This window comes from Marmota monax, unplaced genomic scaffold (assembly GCF_021218885.2).
Source record: "Marmota monax isolate L192 unplaced genomic scaffold, Marmota_monax_Labrador192_F-V1.1 WCK01_AAM20220418_F8-fsc00193, whole genome shotgun sequence".
In the NCBI taxonomy this organism is placed as follows: Eukaryota; Metazoa; Chordata; class Mammalia; order Rodentia; family Sciuridae; genus Marmota; species Marmota monax.
The window spans coordinates 2701818-2725232 of NW_026695203.1; the positions used below are offsets into that span (position 1 = coordinate 2701818).

Sequence of the window (23415 nt, forward strand, 5' to 3'; positions counted from 1 at the left end):
CCGGCCGCGCGGTGCACGCTGGGCCTCGGCACCGCCCCGCAGCGCCCCCTGCGGCCGGAGGAGCCGGCGCAACCCGCCGTCGGTCCCCGCCCCAGGCTCCGGGGCCGGCGGCCGCAGAACGCCCGTCCCAGGTGCGCCCGAGACTCTCCCGGGGTCTCCCAGGGAGAGAAACAGTCGCAGACCTGCCGGCAGGACTGGAGGGAAGGTGGAAATGGAGAGAGAGAAGGCAGGGACCGCGGGACGCTTCCCAGAGACAGACGGAGACGCAGCCCGCAGAGGGGCGCCCGCCGCGGCTGCTCCCACAGCGGTCGGCAGCCAAGCCCTGGGCTCCGGGGACCGCCTGTAAATCAAGCCGGGGAGCTGCGGGGACAGGCCCGGGAGGAGGCGGCCGGGAAGGGGAACCCGGGTAAGCAGGCCGGCCCTGCGCCAGGGGTCCACCTGCCAGGACGCTGGGGCGCGCGCACGCAGGCGGGTCCCAGGCAGGTCCCAGGCAGGGCGAGGGGCTGGGTGCTCGTGCACAGGTCCTGTCCCTCGTGGTGGAGGGCTTTGGGAGCCCCGGCGCAGGCCCGAGAAAGCCGTCGGGGAGATAGAAGAGCGCTGCCACCCAGGGCCTCAGGGAGCTGCCCTCGGGATGAGGGAGGGGCCCGCACAGCATCTTCGGTGAGACCGAGGGACAGAGACGGAAAGGGAATGAAACCGGGAATGAGAAACAGCGCGGGGCTGGGCTGGGATGTGGCTCAGTCGGTAGAGGGCTCGCCTCGCGGGCACGAGGCCCTGGGTTCAGACCCCAGCACCACAGGGCTTAGGTCTGGGTGGGTGGCTCCGTGGCAGAGCACCTGCCTAGCAAGTGTGAGGCATTGGGTTCGATTCTCAGCACGGCATAGAAACAAATAAATCAATCAAGGTCCATCGACAAGTTAAAATGGGGAGGGGGGTAGATGGAGTGACACGGGATGGGGGTAAGACAGGGAGAAACTGAAGAAGGGAGAGGAAGATGGTAGGTGTCTGCAGACATCAACCTCAGATTCTATCCGTGTAATGAGCTAGGTGTCAGGCTAGGGAAAGGGAAAGTGTGCAGATGGTGTGTGTGGAAGGGTGCATGTGAGAGAAGTTCTTGTGTATGTGGGATACGTGTGTTCGGATGTCCATGTGTTATGGAATAATGAAATGTACACTTATGCCATTAAAATTTTTATTATTTAAATATTACCATACGATAAATTAACTCTCCTCTTTCGGTGTGAAGTTCTATGAATTTTAACGTGTGTGGATACATGAAATTACCACTATGATCAGAAGACAGAGGAGTTCTGTCACTTCCCAAATCCCTCCGAGCTATCTCTGTATAGTTGCCTGCCCTGCACACCCCACGTACACACACCCCCTGCCAAGGGCCTATTCATTCTGTGTCCTACAGTTTTCTCTTTCTGAGAACGGCATACAAATGGAATCATACAGTGTGTAACCTTTGACAACTGGATTCTGAAAAGCATGATGCTTTGTAATTTTTCCACAGTTGTGATACTTGTTTATTTAAATTAATGCATATTATTCCACAGGATGGATGTACTGAAGTGTATTTACTCATTAAAGGATATTTATTTTTCCCAATTCTGAATAGATCTGCTGTCAACATTAATGCAAGGATTGTTTGTGTGAACATAAACATTTCTTTAGGGTAAATAACTGTACCCAGGAGTGGGACTGTTGAATCATGTAGTAAGTGTATTTTAATTTTACAAGGAAGTGGCAAACTTTTTTTCAGTGATGGGGATTGAACCCAGCTTCTGGCACATACTAGGCAAGTCTTCTACCACTGAGCTAAACCCCCAGCCAAGTGGCAAACTATTTTTAAGAGTGGCTGTGCTCTTATCTGTTCTTCTCATGAACAAATGAGCATTCCAATTGCTTCACATCCTTGTCAAGCACTTGGTATTGTCAGTAGTTAAACATTTCTAGACACTCTAATCAGTGTGTAATCAGATCTCAGCATAGTTTTCACTGGCATTTTCCTAAAGGCTATGATGTTGAATAACAATAATAATTAATATAATCGCCATCATTATCATTAGGTACTAGGAGTGCTTTATCACCAAGCTACACCCCCAGTCTTTTAGTCTTTTCTATTTTTTTCTTTTGAGACTCGCTAAATTGTTTAAGGCCTTACTACGTTGCTGAGGCTGGCCTCGAACTTGTAATACTCCTGCTCCAGCCTCCCAATCGCTGGAATTAAAGCATGTATCTCCACACCCAGTGACACTTTCTAATGTGCTAAATTGCCATCACTTGGTGAAGCATTTGCTTTTTCTTTTGCCCTGTGTTCAGATTTAGATATTTTGTTATTGTTGAGTATTGAGAGTTCTTAATATATTCCAGATGCAAGTATTATGAGATACGTGATTTGCAAATATTTTCTCCAGGTCTGTACCTTGTGTTTTCGTTCTCCTAATGGTGTATTTTGAAGCTAATTAATTTGGGTGAAGTACAATTTATAATTCCTTTTTTTTTTTTATTGTGCTTTTGGTGTCATAGTAAAAACTCTTTGCCTAACTCCAGGTGAAATTAAGACTTTTTTTTGTATGTTTTCTTCTGGGGTCTCATAGTTTTTGTTTGTTTTAAATTTATATTTATGGTCTATTTACTTTTGTTTAACTTTTTTTGTTTTTTGCATATGGAAATTAAACAGTTGAAATAAAATTTGTTGAAAATATTTTCTTCATTGAATTGCCTTTACACCTTTGTAAAAAGTCAATTGTCCAACTTTGTGTGGATATATTTTTGGACTCTTATTTTGTTTCATTGATCATTGATCTTTGCAATACAACATTATCTTGATTACTGTAGCTACACATGAGTAAGAGTGGACATTCTTTATTTCTCTCAATTTCTGGGGAAAGCATTTGATCTTTCACTATCAAGGGTAACGTTAACTGTAGATTTTGAAGATACTTTTTATCAGGTTGAGGTAATTTCTAAGTTTTCTGAGAGTTTTTATTTTGAGTGGATGTTTGCTTTGTGAAATAGTTTTTCTAAGTTTATGGACAAACACAACTTAGATTTATTTTGTGGTGGAAAACTAGAATCTAAATGTATAAATAATGACACTTTATGAAATATTATGTGGACATTAAATTCATGCTTTAGAAGAGTATTTAATGCTGTGGAAGATACTCAAGTACATTAAATAATAAAGGTATGCTAAAAACAGTATTCATAGTTCCAACTATATTTTAAAAAAATACTATACATAGAAAAAAAAAAGAAGCTTAAGGGTATAGGACCAAAATGCTAATGGTAATATCTTTGGATACTATAACTAGATGTGGGCTTTGTCTTCTTTATATGTCCCTGTATATTTAAATATTCTGTAAATAACTGAAAAAGAATAATAAATGTAATGCAAAAGACAAAAAAGGTGTCACTGTTAGAATTTTGATGAACATTGGTAATAAAAATACAAGGCAATTTCAACCCACTCACATCAAATAAACAAAAAAATGTAAACACTTTTAAAGTAACATCCATAGTTTCAGTCTAGATGGAAAATAATCACTTAGAAATGTTTATCCACAGTAGTACTGATCACTGTCACAATTGTTAGGTCTTTCAAGTACTCGTAGATTAGAGATACCCACACATGTAGTAGGGATGCACTGACACTGGACTTTGGGAACAGTGTTTGGCCAGATCTTGATCTTCAGCGTTTGCTTCAGCCTTGGCCATTGAAAGGCGGAATAATTAAATGCCATTTATGGCATCCTTCAGCCTGTCTGTGAATAATGACATGTGAATGTGTAGATCACCATCACATCTCTTTAGTGCAACAATCTTCAGTGACATGCTATTCACATGTTTGTTCAGATGGAGAGAATATGAAGATTTGTTGTTAATAGCTGAGTGTATTTATTTATTTGTGGTATCCAGGGGCACTCATCCACTGAGCCACAACCCTACCCTTTATTTATTTATTTGAATTTCTTGATAAGTTGCTGAGGCTGGCTTTGAACTTGTATTTCTCCTGCTTCAGCCTCCTGAGTTGCTGGGATTACAGGCCTGTACCATTGAATATCTACTATTAAATTTAGGTATTCTAAATTCCATAAGTAATTTGAAGTGCAAAATCTGATGATGTGCTTTATATACTGAAATTCTAACAGTTGAAATACATATGAATGTGTGTATATATACATATTTACACACATTACAAGTATTGCTATAATAAGTATTAAAGATTATGAAAGGTATGTTATGTAATAAGCAAGAACTTGCAATTAAAATACATTGACAATATGAACATTAAGAATGTGAGGGGCTGGGGATGTGGCTCAAGCGGTAGCGCGCTTGCCTGGCATGCGTGCGGCTCCGGGTTCGATCCTCAGCACCACATACAAACAAAGATGTTGTGTCTGCCGAAAACTGAAAAATAAATATTAAAAAAAAATTCTCTCTCTCTCTCTCTCTAAAAAAAAAAAAGAATGTGATATTTGAATAATTTTAGAAAGAACATCTTTTCTGAGCCTACGATATTTTAAAAAAAATATTTATTTTTTTAGTTTTAGGTGGACACAACATCTTTATTTTATTTTTATGTGGTGCTGAGACCTGAACCCAGTGCCTCACACATGCTAGGTGAACACACTATCACTTGAGCCACATCCCCAGCCCCTCTGAGCCTACAGATATTTATAAAAATATAAATGCCACCACAGGGTAGGTGTGGTGGTACACTCATATAGTACTAGTGACTTGGGAGGCTGAGGCAGGAGGGTTGTGTATTTGATGCCAACCTGAGAGACTTAATGAAATCCTGCCTGAAAATAAAAACTAAAAAGGGGTGAGGATGTAGCTCAGTGGTAAAGCACCTCTGGGATTCAATTCCCAGTACCACCACCACCAAAAAAAAAAATCTACCACAATGTTATATAATAAAGATCAGACATCATAATTGTAATTACTATAAAATTATTTGGTGCAATTTATTAATAACAGGAAACAACCTTTTTAAAAATAATTTTTAGTTGTAAATGGATATAATCTTTATTTTATTTATTTATTTTTATGTGGTGCTGAGGATTGAACCCAGTGCCTCACATGTGTCAGGCAAGTGCTATACCATGAACCACAACCCCAGCCCCAGGAAACAAATAATCTTTAGAAACTAATGTTTAATTATTCAATTCCATTTAGTCTACGAATTTTTTAAAATAACTATTTGGTAATTTTTCACAAGTTAGGAAAATAAAAGCAGAATATTAACTTGGCTACCTCAAATTTCACAAGTAGAAAAAAACACATGAAATATATACATGATAAGTCATGTTTGAAATATGACATGATTAAAAATATGGAGAATTGAAGAACAGTAGAAAGTGTTGATAAAAATAAGGCACCCCAAATCTATTCTCTAAACAATGGATTTACAGGGTGTTTTTAATATGAGTTACTCACTTTTGGTATCTGTAAACATTCATGTATTTTAAAGCTTGTGGAAATAGTTACTATATATTGATAACCATTTTCTAGCAAAGAGAACAAATTTTTTGAGATTTCCCCCAAGTTTTTAATTTTACATATTGATTTCTTTTTGAAAATATTTCTAAAACTTTTTTATTTATATCCTTTATGCATGAATTTTTTTTTTTAGAGAGAGAGAATTTTAATATTTATTTATTTTTTTTAGTTCTGGGCGGACACATCTTTGTTTCTATGTGGTGCTGAGGAACCTGGGCGCACGCATGCCAGGCGAGCTTGCTACCGCTTGAGCCACATCCCCAGCCCCTGAAATTTTTAATTATTAAATTTGTACCACAGGGTCTGGGGTTGTAGCACAGTGGTAGAGTGTTCGCCTAGCACGTGTGAGGCCCTGGGTTCAATCCACAGCACCACATATAAGTAAATAAAATAAAGGTATTAAAAAAGAAAAGAGTGAAACACTGTTTCTAAGAGAATTAGAAAATAGTGTTGGGAAAGGATTTTAAAAAAAATTTGCTACCACAGCATCTAGCATATAGCACAGTTCAATATGAAGAATCAAAGATTTGGCCACATTGAATATTAATGACAAATTCAACTGTCCTGGATATCACACATGTAATAAATCTGACCTCAAAAAATATTTGTGGAATATTTTCTCTTCAATAAGGAGAAATGCACACAATTCTCATTGTCCACGAAGTAAATATGAGAAAGGGTATGAGCACACATACATTATAGTTTGCTCACATCTTCAGTTTTATATTCAGAAAATGTTTTTAGCTTACATTGGTTTTAATAGATAATTACTGCCTAAAAATAGAAACATTTCCATAGTTTTTCTTTATCTTATAAGAAATTCTGTGATACACAAAAGATTTTGAAATTGTCTTGCTACATACATTTGCAAGATATTTCATAAGATGGAATAGCAGTTATTACAGGTTTCAAAGGCTGATAAGATGAAAGTTTTTACTTTGTATTTTCCAGCAAAGATTATCATTGTTCTAAGATTTACTAATAACCAATGATTGCTACAGAGAAAGAAGTTTGTATGAATTTGTTGAATAAATTGATACTTAAAAAGTTCACATATATTTTCCACAATTCCTGTTGAAAAGATCTCCATTGACTCTGCTTCAGGGACGATGCTGTAGTTAGTGTGCAAGCAACGAAAACCAAGTTGCAGGTAGAAACTGATTTATTTCATTAACTTGACCAGTTAAATTGTTCCATTGTCACATTTCTAGATCCCAATTTTAAGGACAAATTTTTCTCTAGTAACTGGGCATAGCAGCAAAAATATTAGAAATTAAAAATAAGAGTACAACAATCTTAAATCTGCTTCTAAAAATGTCATGTATTTTCTTCAAACAATATATGAAACTTTAGTTCACAAAACTGCTTAATGAAATACAGAAATGAAGACCAAGAGTAAACTAGGGGACTAAGGCTGTGGCTCAGGGGTAGAGTGCTTGCCTTGCGGGCCCTGGGTTCCATCCTCAACACCATCTAAAAATAAATAAAATAAAGGTATTGTGTCCAACTACAATTAAAAAATAAATATTAAAAAAGTAAAGTAGGAAGAAAGTCTTTGCCATAAATTCCTTTTAGAGGAAGAAATATTTAATAAGTTAGTGGTAATACTACCATATCAAATAGGCAGAGCTAGTTTTGCTTCCCCATCAAGTTCAGCTGAAAGTGTCTTGTTAGTGATGCAAATATTCCTGCTTAATAATCATAGGAGCATCTAACAGTTAACAGGGCTTTGAAATTACTGCTCTTGCTCTTAAAGGTTGGACCTTTAAATTACAACTATTACATTTTTAATAATAAAAATATAAAACAATTTTCTTGGAAAGAAATTTCAGATTTTTTTCTTGAATCTTAGAAGTTCATTCTATGGTGATATTTCAGATTCAGAGAATGGTAATATTACCTGACAAATATTCTCCATTTGACCAAGATGTATACTTAGGTATGCCTCAAATTGCATACTGCGTAAGTAGCTATAGTCTAAATTTAATACAAGAGCAGGTGTCGTACCAGGAGGTTCTCATAACTTCCATGAATTACAGATACATTTACTGCTACTGGCATTGACTTGATTTCTTTTGTTGCAATACAGGTTTGAGAGGATTTTGAGTCATGCCAGTTTGAAAGGAGAAATGTGCTGGAAACTCAGGTTTATGTGGCTATGTAACTATAACACACTGCTAAACACACAACCTCCATGGTTAACAACTTTCTTTTCACCAGTTCCTTTGCACAGACCCAACAAACCATAACCACAAGCTTTATTTCTGCCAACCTCAAGAATTTCCCTTCCAGACCAAGCCCCAGAGAGTCAATAATCCAGAGAGGATAAATTTGGTGCCAACTCGGGTCATGTAAGATGTGAACCGCTTCACGTTGGCAGCCACGTCTGTAATTTCTGCAAATGACACGTCTTCGTCATTGTTCTACCCACAAACTCACTCCGGCTTTATCCCCACCTGACTCTCACACTCTTCCCGTTTTCAAACCTTGCTAAATCGGAAGGTCATCCAGCAGAAGCTCTGTTTCTCAGCTGGAACTTCATCATGAAAAACACTCCCCAGGACGATCCCTGGTTTGCAACCGAGCCCTAAGCTACCAACTGTTGGACTTTCTCGGGGGGGAACATGCGGAGATCGCCCGCACATCGGCTGGGCACTGCCAACCAACCCGCGCAGAAGCGGACCCGCGGGAGGGGCGTGCTGGCCGCGGGGGCCGCCAGGGGGCGCGCTGGCTGCGGCGGTCGGGCGGCTAGAGCCTGCGGCGCGTCTAGGCCGGCGAGGCTCCCAGCGCACTCGCTGCCCACAAAGCGCCGCTGCGGACCGCTGCGGACCGCTGCGGGAAGCTGCCTGGCGACCAGCTCCGCGTCCGCGCGAGCCTGTGTGTGGGGAAAGGCAGGGCGGGGCCGGCGCTTCCTTCGGAGAAGACCGGGCGGTGGGGACTTCGTGGGACGGCAGCGGCGTCGACTCCGGGCCGGGCCGGGCAGCGCAGGGCCATGGCCGAGGCGGCCGCGGCTCCGGTAAGGCCGGCGCGCGAGGGCTGCGAGCGTGGAGGGCCCCGGCTGGGGGGGAGGCGGGTGGGCCGCGGCCGCGCAGGCTCCTCCTCGGCCCGCCGCCACGTCGCCCGCGCCCGGCTCTGTGGCCGCAACCCGCTCGGGGGCCGCCGCCAGGAAGCCGGGCTCGAGCGCGGGTCCGAGGCTCTCCCTGGGGACCGCAGCTCTCCCTGGGGTCCGCAGGTCCCGCGTCCTCGGGGCGGAAGCCCAGGTATCCCCGGTGGGAGATCTGGAGCCGAGAGAGGCTGCCCCGTTGGGTGTCAGCCTGCAGAAACGGGGAGTGCGCTTGGGTTTGGGTGTTTTTTGTGGTCCGCCTGCCGTTCTCACAACTGCAGGAGCTGTCGTCACCAAGTCCCCCCAGTGCAGCCACCTGCGCGGCGGGGAGGGTGGAGCCAGGTGTGCCCTCCGCAGACTGCGTGACGACGGCCCCAGCACGAGCTGAGGCCCTGCGGGAGGCTTCGCCGTGAAGGGCTGCGGCTGTCGGAGCGTGGCATTAGCCGCGCGAGCCCCGCTTCACTGCGGGCCTGCAGTGGGCCCGGCACTCTACCAGCTGCCAGGGCACAGAGGCAGCCGGGACAGCTCCCGCACACAGCCATTTAGAAAGAAGAGGGAATGGTCAGTAGCAGAAGGATTGGAAAGTATTCCTTGGATTTGCCACCTAAAGAAGCCTTTGGCCCCCTCAAGGACAGCAGTGTATTGGAGCCAGACTGGTCCACGGAGAAGTGGCTTGAAAGTGAAAAAAGGAAGAGATAAAAGAGGGAGCAGCAGCAATGGGGTGGAGAATAGAGCAGAGGGGAATGCCATCTTTACTCTTGGGCCTGTTTTTCCTTTTATCAAAAAAAAATAATAATAATAATCCAATGTATGAAAAATATTATTTCAACAGTAATCAGTATTACAAAAATCACTCATGAGATTTTTAACAGCTTTTTCTCTATCAAGTCTTCAAAATCTCATGAGTATTTTATACTCACAGCACAAATCAGTGGCAAGTGCTCAGTGGCCACAAGTAGCCAGTGACTGGTACTGAACAGGACAGGTCTATCTAATGGAGAAGAATCTGTAGAGATTGGCATGTTGATGATAAAAGAAACAAATGTACCTAAAAAGGTGAAAGGGATTGGCTGACATTGAGAGTGTAAGTGGAGAGACTGGTTTTAAATAGGATGAAACTTTTCTCCTTGGGAGGGAATTACTGATGAGTAAGTGGGAAGTGATATGAAGAAAAAGATAAAGTTGAGAGAGTTTAGGTCCAATTATTCAAATTGGTTTCTCAAAGTAGGAAGCCATGTGTCTCCTGAGACTGAGGGAACTGCAGTGCCCTCAGTCTGCAGTGCCAGCAAGTCTTTCCATCTACTGCTGTGTGCCCTGAAATCAGGCAGCATGTCTGGGAGCTTTTTTAAAATGCAGAATCTCCATTTTCCTCCCAGACCTACTGAATCAACATGCGTTTTAACTACAAATGATTTTTAGCCATTAGCTTAAAAGTTTGTGGTGGCTTTGTGGAATGTGAAAAGATGTCTGGAGAGCACCAGGCAGTGTTGTCCCTACTGAACTAGACTAGCCTGTTAGTAGTTCACAGGACAGGTGAAATGAGAATATGGTAGTATGTGAACCAGAAAGAGGGTTCAGATTCATGGAATTAGAAGGCTTTGCAGAGGTTATCCTAGTCCAACCTCCTATTTGTTGTAGGAATTTCTTCCTTTTATACCACTCTTTTTTCAAAGTATATTCAGTGATAGGGCAGCCTGTTATTTTTGTGAAAAGATCTAGTTCAAAAATTATTTATTATAGGTCAGAGTTTGCCTGAAAATTTCCACATGTTGGCTCTAATCTGCCCTTTTGAGTAACACAATATAAGATTAAACAAGTCCATTCTGCCTTCTGTTTTATAATCCTCAAATATTTGAAAACAGCCATCATATTTTTCTCTAGGCTCAACATCCCCACCTTTTTTACTTCTTCCTGAATGGTATGGTTGTGATGTGTAAACAGGGTGATGGGCAGGGCGAGAGCATAAGTTTATAAGGGATTTGTTCCAGGGCATTATGCTCAGTGAAACTTGGAAGAATCCTTGTGCAGTTTTGCCTTTTCCAGAGATAGCTAAAGCAGCAGCCACCTGAGCCTCCAGGTCATATATTAGAAGAAATGTGCCAGACTTGGTCTTAAAAGCCAGTTTGATTCACAGTCTTTCTAATTCCATTCCTGAACCACCAAAATGGCCTCCCGGCTTTTGATGTCAATGAGCTCCAGAACAATGAGACTGATACAACAGCACACTAAAACTGTATTTAGATTAATCTCAGATGGACAATTAAGCAATTCTTATCAGATTGTACTTTGCAATCAAGAGTTCCTTCTAACACTCAATGTCTTGTCCCATCTCTCCACTGCACACAGACTTCTGAATGGGATTCCGAGTGCCTTACATCCTTGCAGCCCCTTCCTCTTCCTACACCCCCAGCAGCAAATGAGGCACACCTACAGACTGCAGCCATCTCCCTGTGGACAGTGGTGGCCGCCGTGCAGGCCATAGAGAGGAAGGTGGAGGTCCACAGCCGACGTCTCCTACACCTAGAAGGCAGGACAGGGACAGCAGAGAAGAAGCTAGCCAGCTGTGAAAAGACAGTGACCGATCTTGGGAGCCAGCTGGAGGGCAAGTGGGCCGTGCTGGGGACTCTGCTGCAGGAGTATGGGCTGCTGCAGCGGCGCCTGGAAAACTTGGAGAACTTATTAAGAAACAGGAACTTCTGGCTCCTGCGGCTGCCCCCAGGTATTAAAGGAGATGTCCCAAAGGTAATACCTCCTCTTCTAGGGGTAAGATAGTACTGCTAGACCTCACATGGCAGTGAACGATGGTCTTGGTCAGTTACTTAGATATTCTTATTTCCTTTTACAACTTCTGAAAATGTTTTAGGTTGAAGGAACCATGAAGCTGTTTTGTGTTTATTTGAGAAGTATTCTGTATTCAATTTAGTGCCCTTTACAGTGTCAAGCTTCAGATGGGAAAACTTTCCTAGCCAAAGTTGGCTGTCTGGTAGGTAGATTTTTTTCTTTCTTGCTTTCTCCTGTCTTTATGTGTCACTTCTCTCCTGTCCTTGATGAGAATCTTGATGAGGAAACTAAATCCAGTATCATGTAAACCAATCAATTTGAATTTGTTCTCATTTCTAGCAAAAAACCAGAGGGGACATGGTAAACGATGTACAGTCCTATGGTTAATGTGAGGGCTGAGGATTATCCACAGGTCTAGGATTGATATAACTCCTGTCCTTTAGCATCTTCACAGAAGAAGCATGTTGAGATGCTAGGGCCCCATGGCCCTTCTGGAGGAAATAGCCCCAAAACATAAGGAAATAAATATTATTCTAAAGCAGTGGAAGATGACATTGAGGCAACTAGTTTTCAAACATGCCTATCTATTCATTCGTTTGTTTAATAAGTATTTATTGAATTCTTGCAGTTTGCTTGATGTACATCCTATGAAGGACATAGCAGAGAATGGTTCACTTAAGCTCTCCTGGAACTTATATTTTCCTGGGGAAAGGAAGGTACTACAAATGTGTTTGTATTTGTAAATACATCTGTATCAAAGCACATATATTTGCTTTGATCAAAAGTGGTGATCTATTTTCAAATGGATGTCAGAAGTTCTCATTAGGGAGCAATGTTTAAGCTGAGGCTGAAAGGCCCAACTGTGAGAAGTGTGAGAAGAGCTTTCCAGGCAGAAAGAATAGTTGGTGCAAACTCCTGAAAACACACACAGATCTAAAACACAGGAAAAGGAAAAAAGACCAATGAGCTGGTATGCATGCTTGAATAGGAGCATGACTTTGAGATGTGGGTAGAGTCAAATCATTTAGAGCAAAGTTGTTCTGCCCTAGCTGTACCTAAGAATTAGCTGGTGGCCTTTTATTTATTTATTTAAAATATTTCTTAGTTGTCAGTGGACCTTTATTTATTTACATTGGTGCTGAGAATCAAACCCAGTGCCTCACACATGCTATTGCTGAGCCACAACCCTAGCAGCTGGTGGCCTTTTAAATTTTGACTGGTGTCATACCTAGATGGAGCCCAAGCATGAGTAATTTTCAGAGCCCCACAGAAGTTCTAATGTGTGAGTGGGATTGTGAATGACTAATTGAAGGCATTTAAGACAAAGCAAGGAATTGGGATTTTAAACTTCAGTGTAATGAGAAGAAACTGGAGGTTTGAAGAATCACTGGCTGCTTTGTAGAGAATGGATGGTGAGGGCAAGAACAGAAGAGGGAGGCGAAAGTGAGGCAACTGTAGTAGAGTGAGGGCCACCTGAATGTGATAGTGATAGAAATGAAGGAGTAGACAGAAGCTGGATGTTATGATGGTAGAACTCAAAGTAGCACCTACCGATGGAAATTAGAGAGGAGGAGTTAAAGAACAACAGTGGTACACTCACTCGGGGGTAATATACTTAGAATTTGGTGTTCTAAGTATTTATTTATATAATTCTCACAAGAGCCCTAATTTGCCCAAGGTCATATGGTTACTAACTATAAATAATAGAGTTGTATTTTAACCGAGGCGACTCCAGAGAGTATACTTTTTTTTTTTTAAGTTGTTGATAGACCCGTATTTTATTTATTTATATGCAGTGCTGAGAATCAAACCCAGTGCTTCATACATGCCAGGCCAGTGCACTGCTGCTGAGCCCCAGACCTAGCCCAGAGAGTATACGTTTAACCACCATGAATTTACTGAGTCTTAGGCTCTGAATAACTGGATAGATGGTGTTGGCCTTTTCTTAAGAGGAATACCTTTGGGAGGTGTGGCCTTGGAGTGGGAAGGAATTAGGAGTTCTCTTTGGGCAGTATGAGGTTTGAGATGCCTGTGATACCAGAGAGATGTTAAGTGGGCTCTGAAGCTCAAGGGAGAGAGAAATATTTGGGAGTCATTGATAGATGGTATTGTGAGTTATGAAACTGGAAGGGATTATCTCAGGAGAGAGAATGGATAAGCAAAAGAGAGTCTGGGGACCAAGTTCCAAGGATAGGAGAAGCCAGTAGAGGAGACTTAGCAGGAGAGGCCAGGAAGGCAGGGAAAACAAAACACACACACACACACACACACATATGAAGGTGGGTGGTATCACAGGCCAAGGAGGAAAATGCATTTCCAGGACAAAGTTGTCCTCTAGGTTGAATGTGTTCCTAGGAAGTCCAGAGAGATGAGGACAGTGGCCTTGTCAAGACTGTTTGACTGGAGAAGTAGGGCTAGGAGGTTGAATGGAGCAGTTGAGAGGGGGTGGGAAGAGGACACGGAGGCATGACAGAGAGCATCTTGGGTCATCTGTGCAGGGGCAGAGGAAGAGGAATGGCTGGGGAGGGATGTTAGAGTCCCTTGCTGGTGGGAAGCTCTCAACGTGTCTTATTTGTGTCTCAAGAGCCCCTCCAAAGGTTGTTGGGAGTTACTTAAAATTAAGTGTTTTAAAATAGAAAAGTAAAAGTGAGTTAGTTATTTTCTTATCTGGGTAAGTGGATAACATTAAAATTGCCCATCTTAAACTCCAAAATCATATGTAAAATGAAGTAATTTAAAAATTTCTTGATGAAATTAAATGCATTTAATTCTAGTCAAATGTACTGAAGATTTACTAGATAGAAATATGAGAAATAAACCTTTGTTGAAAATGACCTTATTCTGTTCTTATGTTTGAGTGCTGAGTTCTAGATCCAAAATCAATTTCCCTCAAAAATTTCTTTCTTAATTCTTATTTTTTATTTTAATTTTTTAATTTCTTCTAGCTTTTAATGGATCTTCTAAGTTGTCCACAAATTTAAAGTCAGCCAAAGGGCATATTACTCCTATTTCCCAACCTATCAGGCAAAATATCTATTTGGACAAAATTATCAATTTCATTAGTTTTTTTTTTTTTTTTAATTTTTATTTATTTCTTGGTGCTGGGGATTGAACCTAGGTAGGCCTTGCTCATGCTAAGCATATGCCCTACCACTGAGCTATAGTACACTGCCTGGCCATTTTTTTTTTTTTTTAATATATGAGGATTAAACCTAAGGTTGCTTTACCATGGAGTCACATCCCCAGTCCTTTTCATTTTTATTTTGAGACAGGGTCTTGCTAAGTTGCTTAGGGCCTGAATAAGTTGCTGAGACTGGCCTTGTGATCTTCTGCCTCAGCCTCTTGAGTTGCTGGGATTATAGGTATAAACCATCATGCCTGGCATCCCTATACCTATTTTATTTTTTTTAATGTGGTAAAATTTATGTAGCATAAATTTATCATTTTAACCATTTGTCACTTGAAATCATTTCAGTTAACATTAAGTATATTCACATGGAGGTAATCATGACTCCCATTTATTTCCAGATCTTTTTCATCTACCCAAACTGAAACTTAGTACTCATTAAACACTAACTCCCCTTTCCCTGTGTCCCCAGCTTCTGGCAGCCATCATTCTGCTGTGCCTACGACTTTGAGGACTCTAGGAATCTAATATAATGGGACTTGGGCAGCGTTTGTCCTTTTGTGCTGGTTTACTTCAGTTGGCATGATGATGCATGGTTCAACATATGCCAGAGGGCCTGCCTTTTTAAGGCTGAGTAATAGTTCACTTCCCTCAGAATTTTAAAGTCTTTGGGGCTTTTGTCTCATGACACATCAGATGCCATTGATGAAGAGTTTAATACCAAATCTATTCTCATTTGTTTGTATTTTCTCTCTGGAAGTGTTTATAGTTGCTTTTCTAAATGTATTGAGGATATATGTGGATGTAGGTCTTTTAAATTTTATTTTGGACTCTTAATGAGATCGTTCAGTCCAGTTGGACAATTGATGGCTTGGTGGCTTTCAGCTTTGAGAGTTTTCTTTTGTGATTTATTTTTATAATATTTTATCTCACTGTTCTTCTTTTCTTTCTCCCTATTCTTTCTTTCTGGAACTATTATTTGATAATGGATTATTATCTTTATCCCTTAACTTTATCTTTTTCAGCTTTTTAGCTAGAGTTCCTTGACCTTTCCTTTTATTCTTTCTAATTTTTTAAACTAAACCTTTTTTTAAAAAAAATATACCTTATTTTTTTATTTTTACGTGTTGCTGAGGATTGAACCCAGTGCCTCATGTGTGCTAGGAAGTGCTCTACCACTGAGCCACAACCCTAATCCTGCCCTTTCTAATTTTTATGTTATCAATTATATATTTAATTTAAAAAAAAATGTTTGTTTTCTACTCCTTTTTAAAAGCATCCATTAAAAAACTTTTAAAAGTAAAAGTTTTTTAATGGATGCAAGGTGTGTTTGAATTTCTCTGAGCATGTGTATCAGAGGTCTGTTTTGGTTTATTTTTCCTATGATATCATTTATAGCATTTGTACATCTTGGTGCAGTTAGGCATTTCTGAATATTGGGTAATCCTTGGTTCTTTATTCATAATCACAGTAAAAGAATTAGATTGATTGATAGTTAGAAATAGGAAGTGGGCATACATGCTCTGCCATCATGCAGGTCTGTTTATCCAAAGGATCTGCCCTTTGCAAAAGAGGGCACTCTCTACAGGTGCTTGGTATAAGTTGCTTCACATTTAGCAGAGAGGCAAGAGGGGCCAACCAGAAGGAGTTATTGCTACCCTTATCTTGATTCCACACTGTCTCCAGGCAGGTGGTTAAATTTCTTTAGAGATGAGGGCTCTGGTTCCAGCTTTGGGGAAATACTGTTGTTACTCCTCTTGGCAGGGCTGATGTGGCAAAGGAGAGGCCCCTGTGATAAAGATAGGCCTTTAAGCCACATTTCATAACCAGGTTTACTCATATTCAGAGTATCTGTTAGTTTGGGGTTCAGAATTTTCTGAATTCCTTGGCTTCTCTTATGCATAGTTAGAGGTGCAGCTGCTTCACTCAGACCTAACAGTGAGACCTAACAGTGAGCCTCTCTCTCAGTGAGAATCAAAAAAAACCTGATCTGATGGCCTCTCCATTTCATTCTTTGTATGATTGTGGATCTAATCCCTCATAACCTCATTTATTGTCATTTCAATGGAATTCTGGTAAGAAAGGGGAAAAAATATGTTTAGTTAAAAATTTGGAACAATGAGCTCATCTTGATTCTTTATTTTTGCCATTATTTTATGTACTTTCTGCTGTAAGGTGAAGCAGGTCTTTTTTTGTAGATAAGCTAAATAAAAACAAACTATCGAATTTACAAGTCTATACTATCAGTCCCATTTATTGCTGAGCAGCATGTAAAGATAAGTGGTTTATTATTCTAGCCCCCAAGGAACAAAATTTCTAGTGAGGAGAAAATGTTGACAGAAATGAAGCATTTATGGAAAAATGTATTAATAAAAGCTAAATAATAGCTATAATATCTTAATACTATCATATCCCAAGACCTTGGGATCTTAAAGGATTTATTAAATTTATGAAAAGAGTGTTAAGACCTATAAAATACCAGTGAGTTGTGATTTTGATAAGTTACTTTCCAGTGATTACAAGTGTACAGAGTCTGGATAGTGGCTTGGAGGAGAAAGTATGTATTCAGCTCTGTTGAAGTGTGTCTTGGCTTGTCAGGATGGTTTCTCTAGAGTAAATGGCAGCTTGTCTATCATCTGCAGCAAGGCATGGCTGTTGCTAGGAACAGCCAGCTCACCTGCTCTGTCTATAAACATGAAATGATCCTTTACTTCTGAGCAGGCCAGCCTGAGTATCAAGTCAGATATAGTTCTAATATAAATTAAAATTACATTCATTCTTAATTTATCTACCCTTATGGAGTTGAGAGTTGAGTGGTTTTTGTTTGTTTGTTTGTTTGTTTTTAAATCATATCAACAGGGCCTGAGTATCTCTGGGTGATCTGGTACCATTGGACGCAATTTTGTTTGTTTTGTTCGTTCTTTCTTTCTGAGATAGGGTCTTACTGTATTGCCCCCAAGCTACCCTTGAATTCTTGGGTTCAAGTATTCCTTCTGCTTCAGCTTCCTGAGTAGCTGGGACTACAGGCATGTGCTACCATGCTTGGCTAGGATTGGATTTCTAAAGTGGGAGACTCTGAACTTTAACAGGGATTTCTAAAGTGGGGAGACCCTGAACTCTAACACTTACACCAGCAAGGTACAAGTAACTCTAAAACAGTTAGCCATCAGCCTCTGCTGTAGGAGGTACAGTCATCAGGGGCTGAGAGCCACAAGAGTCACACCTAAGATCAATGTGGGGTCAGGATGCTTAATGCTTTTGTCCCACCAAGAGGTAGGGGCAGCTCAGAGATAATTCTCAAGGGCCTTCTCAATATATAGTCCAGGCATGTCACTGCGGTCAGGAAGTGGTCAAAGAATGACAAAGACATTAGGAGGGGAAACATTAGGAGAGGGAGACTGGAAGCATAAGCAAGTCCCCCTTCCTCCATGAAGCCTTCCTCAGGGCAGGCAACACTGGTGCCCACTGTGTTTGTTCATTCAACAAATGTTTGGTGAGCACCTTTTATGGGATCCGATTCAGACATGGTCCCTGTCTTCCAAAGAGTCACATCTGACTGAATCTGGCCATACACCTATAATAGGTGGTGATTGCAAGTTCAAAGCTAGCCTTAGCAATTAAATAAAGCCTTAAGTAACTTAGCGAGATCCTGTCTCAAAATTTAAAAAAAAAGGGGGGGGTGGCGGGAGGGCAGGGACTAGAGTTTGTAGCTCAGTGATTAAGTGCATCTGGGTTCAATCCCTGCTACAAAAAACAAACAACAACAAAAAACCATCATGTCTGTTGATTCTACTTAGGTAACTGTGTCTCCTCTGTCCCCACAGCAGCTGTACTCAATCATGTCCTCCCTGGCTCCTGCTTGGTCTTTCTCAAAACCCTTCTAATATATTCCACTTGCTACTCTCCCAAAACAGCATGATACAACTCAAACTATATGTTCTCAAATCATAGCTGGAATCAGGTCAGTCTTTTGCTCAGCATTCCTTAGCTCCCCTTTATCAATAAGATCCAAAGTCCCCAGCCCAACCTCCCACTACTTCACTTCTCATATCCTGCCCTCCAGCCAATAGGCTGAACTGCTGTTTGAACATGTCCTATGTTGCCTCCTGCTTTGATCATGTCCCCTCCATTTAGAAGTCCTTCTTGTCATCCTTTAGGCCCAATTCAAAAGTTGCCTCTCTTGGGTTAGGGTTGTGGCTCAGTGGTAGGTAGTACACTCGCCTAGCACATGCAGGGGCCTCAGTTCGATCCTCAGCACCACATCAAAATAAATAAATAAAGGTATTGCGTCCAACTATAACTAAAAGATTTTTTTAAAAATGTCACTTAAAGCCTTCCTTTGTATCCTACATCTAAAATAATTGTTCTTCAGATTTGCATGTCCCTTTGACTCCACTTAGGACACATAATTTTCTACCTTGTATTAGGTTCCCTTAATAGCCTGTCAGCTCAAGATCTCTGATTTAGCCTTGTGCCTGCCTCTCTTTTGGATTGTGTATGTGGTAGCTACTCAAATATTTTTTCCTATCAAAACATTTCTTTTTTAAAAAAAATATTTTTAGCTGTAGATGGACACAGTACCTTTATTTATTTATTTATTTTATGTGGTACTGAGAATCAAACCCAGTATCTCACACATGCTAGGTAAGTACTCTACCACTGAGCTACAACCCCAGCCCCTATCAAACAGTTCTTAAAGTGTGATCTATAGATCCTAGGTGGTCAAAGAGGGCAAAATTTTTTTCATAATAATATCAGGACATAATTTACCTCTTTTACCATGAATGTTTACACCAACAGTCCAAAAGCAGTGGTGGGTAAAGCTGCTGACAGCACAAATCAAGGCAGGAGCAACAAGTTTACTGGGATTCCTTTACCACTGGTATACTTATAGCAAATTAAAAAAAACAACTCAAGAATGTCCTGTTGAGCAGTAAATATGTTATTTTTATTACATTTTGGCCCTTGAATATTTTAAATTTTCTGTGTGATGAGATAGGAAATACACATGATACATTTCTGTTTCATACCCAGAACAACAAGTAGTTGTCTTTAAGTAAAGAATTTGGGCAGTTGTTTAAGTTGTGAGCTGAATTAACTGGTGTTTTTTCCATGGAACATTTCTCCTTTTTTATTTTTTCTTGTTCGTATCACAGGCTTTCTCTAAGATACTTAATAGTTAATTCATATTTAAGAATAAAGCTAGACAGCTGCTGCATGGCCAGAAGAGCCAGCCACTATGATGGATATTACTCCAGGTACTAATGTTCAGGTAGTTCAGTTTCCCAGAGCCTCCCCATTTTTGCTGCAGGAGAATTGCCTAACTTTAGTCCATTCTGCCTGGGAGGTAGGGATTCTGTCTGCTTATGACTTTGACCCACAGGTAGGTAGAATTTATTATTGTCCTTCAAATGTACTCCTCAGTTTTCTTGCATACATGTTTTTTCCCATTCTCCTTAGGACTAGCCAAAGTCTCATCTCATAGGGTCATCCCAGCCCTACTATAACTGTTTCTGAAATTTCTTATTCATATCACTAATTTACATGCTCATTTTGGGAAGAAACCATATATTAGTAATCTTGGAGTTTAGGGGAAAACCTTGTACATAGAAAATACTCATATTTTTTCTTGTGTGAGTTAAATACTGCTTTGCAGTTGTTCCTAACTCGGAGTGACTGTTTACAAGTAATTGTCTCACCCTCCCAAACACAGCCCTAGAATTTATCACCTCACTCCTTGGGAGCATCTGACTTCCTAGAGGCTGGGCTCTGTCTTAAGTTTCTCCATGGAATTTTTACTATTTCACATAGTATTTTGCAACTAAGAAGACACTTAAAAAGATAGAGGGGAGGGGGCAGCAATTTGAGATGATGTCTTGGCCCCACATCCCTGAAAAGGCAGTCCACTGAGCAGGAGAAGGACCTTTCTTAGTGTGTGCTACCTTCTCTGCCTTCAGGGCTCTCAAAGGATATCTCAGATTTCTGCAAGGTTTAAAGTCTGACTCTTCTCTTCTCTGCCTCCTCATTGCCCTGTCACCTCTTCCTTGTCCCACCTCCTCTTTGCTGAGGGTCCTGCCAGGTATTGTGGGCTGTGCCAACACCTTACATGTAGGATCATATCTCTTAACCCCAGTGCCTCCATAAGATGAGTTGAGTTGAGTGGATGTTCATTGTCAGAGCTGTGGAGGTGTCCGCTATAGCAAGCCCAGCCACAGGTCACCATTGTTTGTGTTTAATACTGGCATTGAACTAAGGGCCTCGTGAATGGTAGGCAAGCTCTCTACCACTGAGTTCCCTGGCCTAGCTCTTAAGTTTTATGTGCACTCATTGCAAGGAGTGTGTATAAGTCTGGTATTTTGGTCTGCTGAGGAAAGAAAACTGGACATTAAGAAAGCTAGAATTTAGTTTTATGTGGGTATCAGCTCACTTTGCAATGTGGACACTTTCCTCAACATTTTCCCCTCCTGGTTCAGTGTGCTGACAACTTCTCAACCTGCATTCCAAAACATGTTAACCAATGAAAGGTAAGGATGGGAACATCAGGAAACTAGCCATTAGACTCCGAAAGTGAGACATACAAGGTTGCAGAATGAATATATAAAGTTACAAAGTGAATTTAAGTGCCTGTTAAGTAAAAAGCAAACTGGCTAAGAAAAATTTCAACTACTCTTCAAGAGCTAGGAGAAGAATTTGTAGAGAAAACTAAAGACTTAGGAGAAATCAAGCTGCACATGTCAGTGCCACCAAAAATGGAATTGTTTGCCGCAGCCTGGCTGGCTGGGCAAAATAACCCCGGGGGTGACAAATAACTTGTGTATGTTGATACAGCAGGAGTAGGAGCCGTTTATTGCAGGACAGGAGCAGTATTTATACATTCCACACAGCTTATCTAATTAGCATAAACTAGATACAGCAGTCAACCAATCAGGAATCTCCACACTTAATGGCTTGCTTTTGTTACTTCTCAAACCACTCCCTCTGGCATTTTGCCAGGCACCATCCAGACTTGTTTACGAACTCTAACATTCCCCTGGCTAAATGCCAGGTGTTATTTTGACTTGTTTACAGACTCTAACATTTCCCCCTTTTGTTTAATTTAAATAAGGACCATAGTGGTTTCTACAGAAACACCCAAAATAACCTGCTACAAACAGAAAGGGAGGATACAAAATGCCACAATACCAAGCCACTTGATGGCTCCATGCAAGAAGCCCTTGGAAAAATTATACCAGCAATGACACTGTTAGCAAAGATACCGAGTAACAATTTGTTGTACATTACAGTTTGTTGTCTCAGTCCAGGTAAAGCAATGTCTCAATAGATTAACTCACAGTCCAGGTAAGTTCTGCAGGCAGCTAGCTTAAATCACAGTTCAGGTAAGTTCTGCAGGCATCTAGCTTAAATCACAGTCCAGGTAAGTTCTGCAGGCAGCTAGCTTAAGTTGTAGCAGCAGAAATAGCAATAGCTCCGAAGTCTCCTCCAGTTTTCAGCAACACTGGAAATTCTTCCACCTTGGTCTTTACCGGCACTGGGACGAAGGCAGGAACTCTGGATGGCTAAAGAAAATCCTGTAGCATTCTACTAAGAAAACAACCTTCTGAACAATTTAGTACATTATCTCAAGGTTTTTTTGCATTTGAAATAAGCATTAATAGTGCTCATTACTCATCAGCTTCCAGGTATGGGAGAACCATTGTAGCTTAGTTATTGGCATTGAAAATGACCAAACATCAGGGACACCAGTAGCGTCTTTTGCCGGCTGTAGTGTCCTGGGCAGCCCCAGATGGCCCTGGGCAGTGTCCCAGACTCAAACTGCTACTGGGCACAGGGAACAAGAGCCTGCGAGACTGTGACTCCAGGTCAGGTCTAGATTTGGGCTCTTGGCAGTGGAAGAGCCAGCTCCCCGGCCAGGAGGCGGGGAAGGGCCAGTCGCCGCCACCTCTTGGAAAATCCTTGCTGCGCTGTGAGAGGCTTGCACACTCGGCAGCCGCCTCTCCGCTTCATGCACCGTCCGGTAACGAAAAGTATTTAGTAATAGCCTTTTGCTGCAACTTTTTTCCTGATAATCCGTCCTCCTCTGATAATCTTTCTTCTTCTGAACTTTCTTTTTCTTTCTGACTAGAGTTCCTGGGCTCTTATCGACACATGCCCTAACTATTCTTGGTTCCACTGGGGTGCCTTCTTCCCTTAGTAATTTACTTCTCACCCCTTCCATATTTTCATCATAAAGACAATACAATACACTGAGACAAAACAAGACACAAACATACTGTATCAATCTTCTCCATTTTCTCGAAATGGCCATTTTTCCTCTCGCCCTATCTGCCTAGGGACGAGCAGATTGCTCCCGTCCTATCTATGGACGGGCAGCTTTTTTTTTTTCGTCACTTACCCCCGAGTGTCCTGGGGCTCCCCGTACGGGCCACCAAATGCCGCAGTCTGGCTGGGCACAAATCACGAGCCACTGAAGCAGGAACAAACTTTATTTTTAAACTGCAGGAAAACACTTCACACAGCTCCCGGGGAATCCTCCCGAACGCGCCAGGAGGCTTGTCCAGGAACCCCCAGCCGGAAATATCTCTCCGGAAATCCCTCCTCCTGCACTTCCCCAACCAATGGGAACTCTCGGGGAATCCCTGGAAATCCCCATGAGAACTCCAAAATAGTGCGAGAACTCAAAAGTTGCAGCAGAGGCGGATAGTAATGCCTCGCCTGTCAATCAATACTGTTGGCAAAATGCCAGGGGCCATACAGACTCGGCCGTGGCTCTCAGCAATTGTTAAGACCCCAAATACAACAAAGAATTAGAGACTCCAATGACAGAGTGTATTTTTGGAATCTGGGTGTAGAAGGGGAAAAGTATCGAGTTGAATATGATAAGCTTTTCTATGAC

General features: G+C 41.6%; 1 protein-coding gene across 1 annotated transcript in view; it reads left to right on the plus strand.

The window, feature by feature from the left end:
• The first annotated feature begins 8284 nt into the window (after nucleotides 1-8284).
• Znf398 (zinc finger protein 398) overlaps nucleotides 8285-23415 on the plus strand; it is a 36704-nt gene continuing 21573 nt past the window's right edge. Inside the window, exons 1-2 of the mRNA XM_046429818.2 lie at nucleotides 8285-8527; nucleotides 10961-11356. Of these exons, the coding sequence (XP_046285774.1) occupies nucleotides 8504-8527; nucleotides 10961-11356 (420 nt within the window). The 5' untranslated portion in view covers nucleotides 8285-8503. The remainder of the gene's footprint in view (nucleotides 8528-10960; nucleotides 11357-23415) is intronic.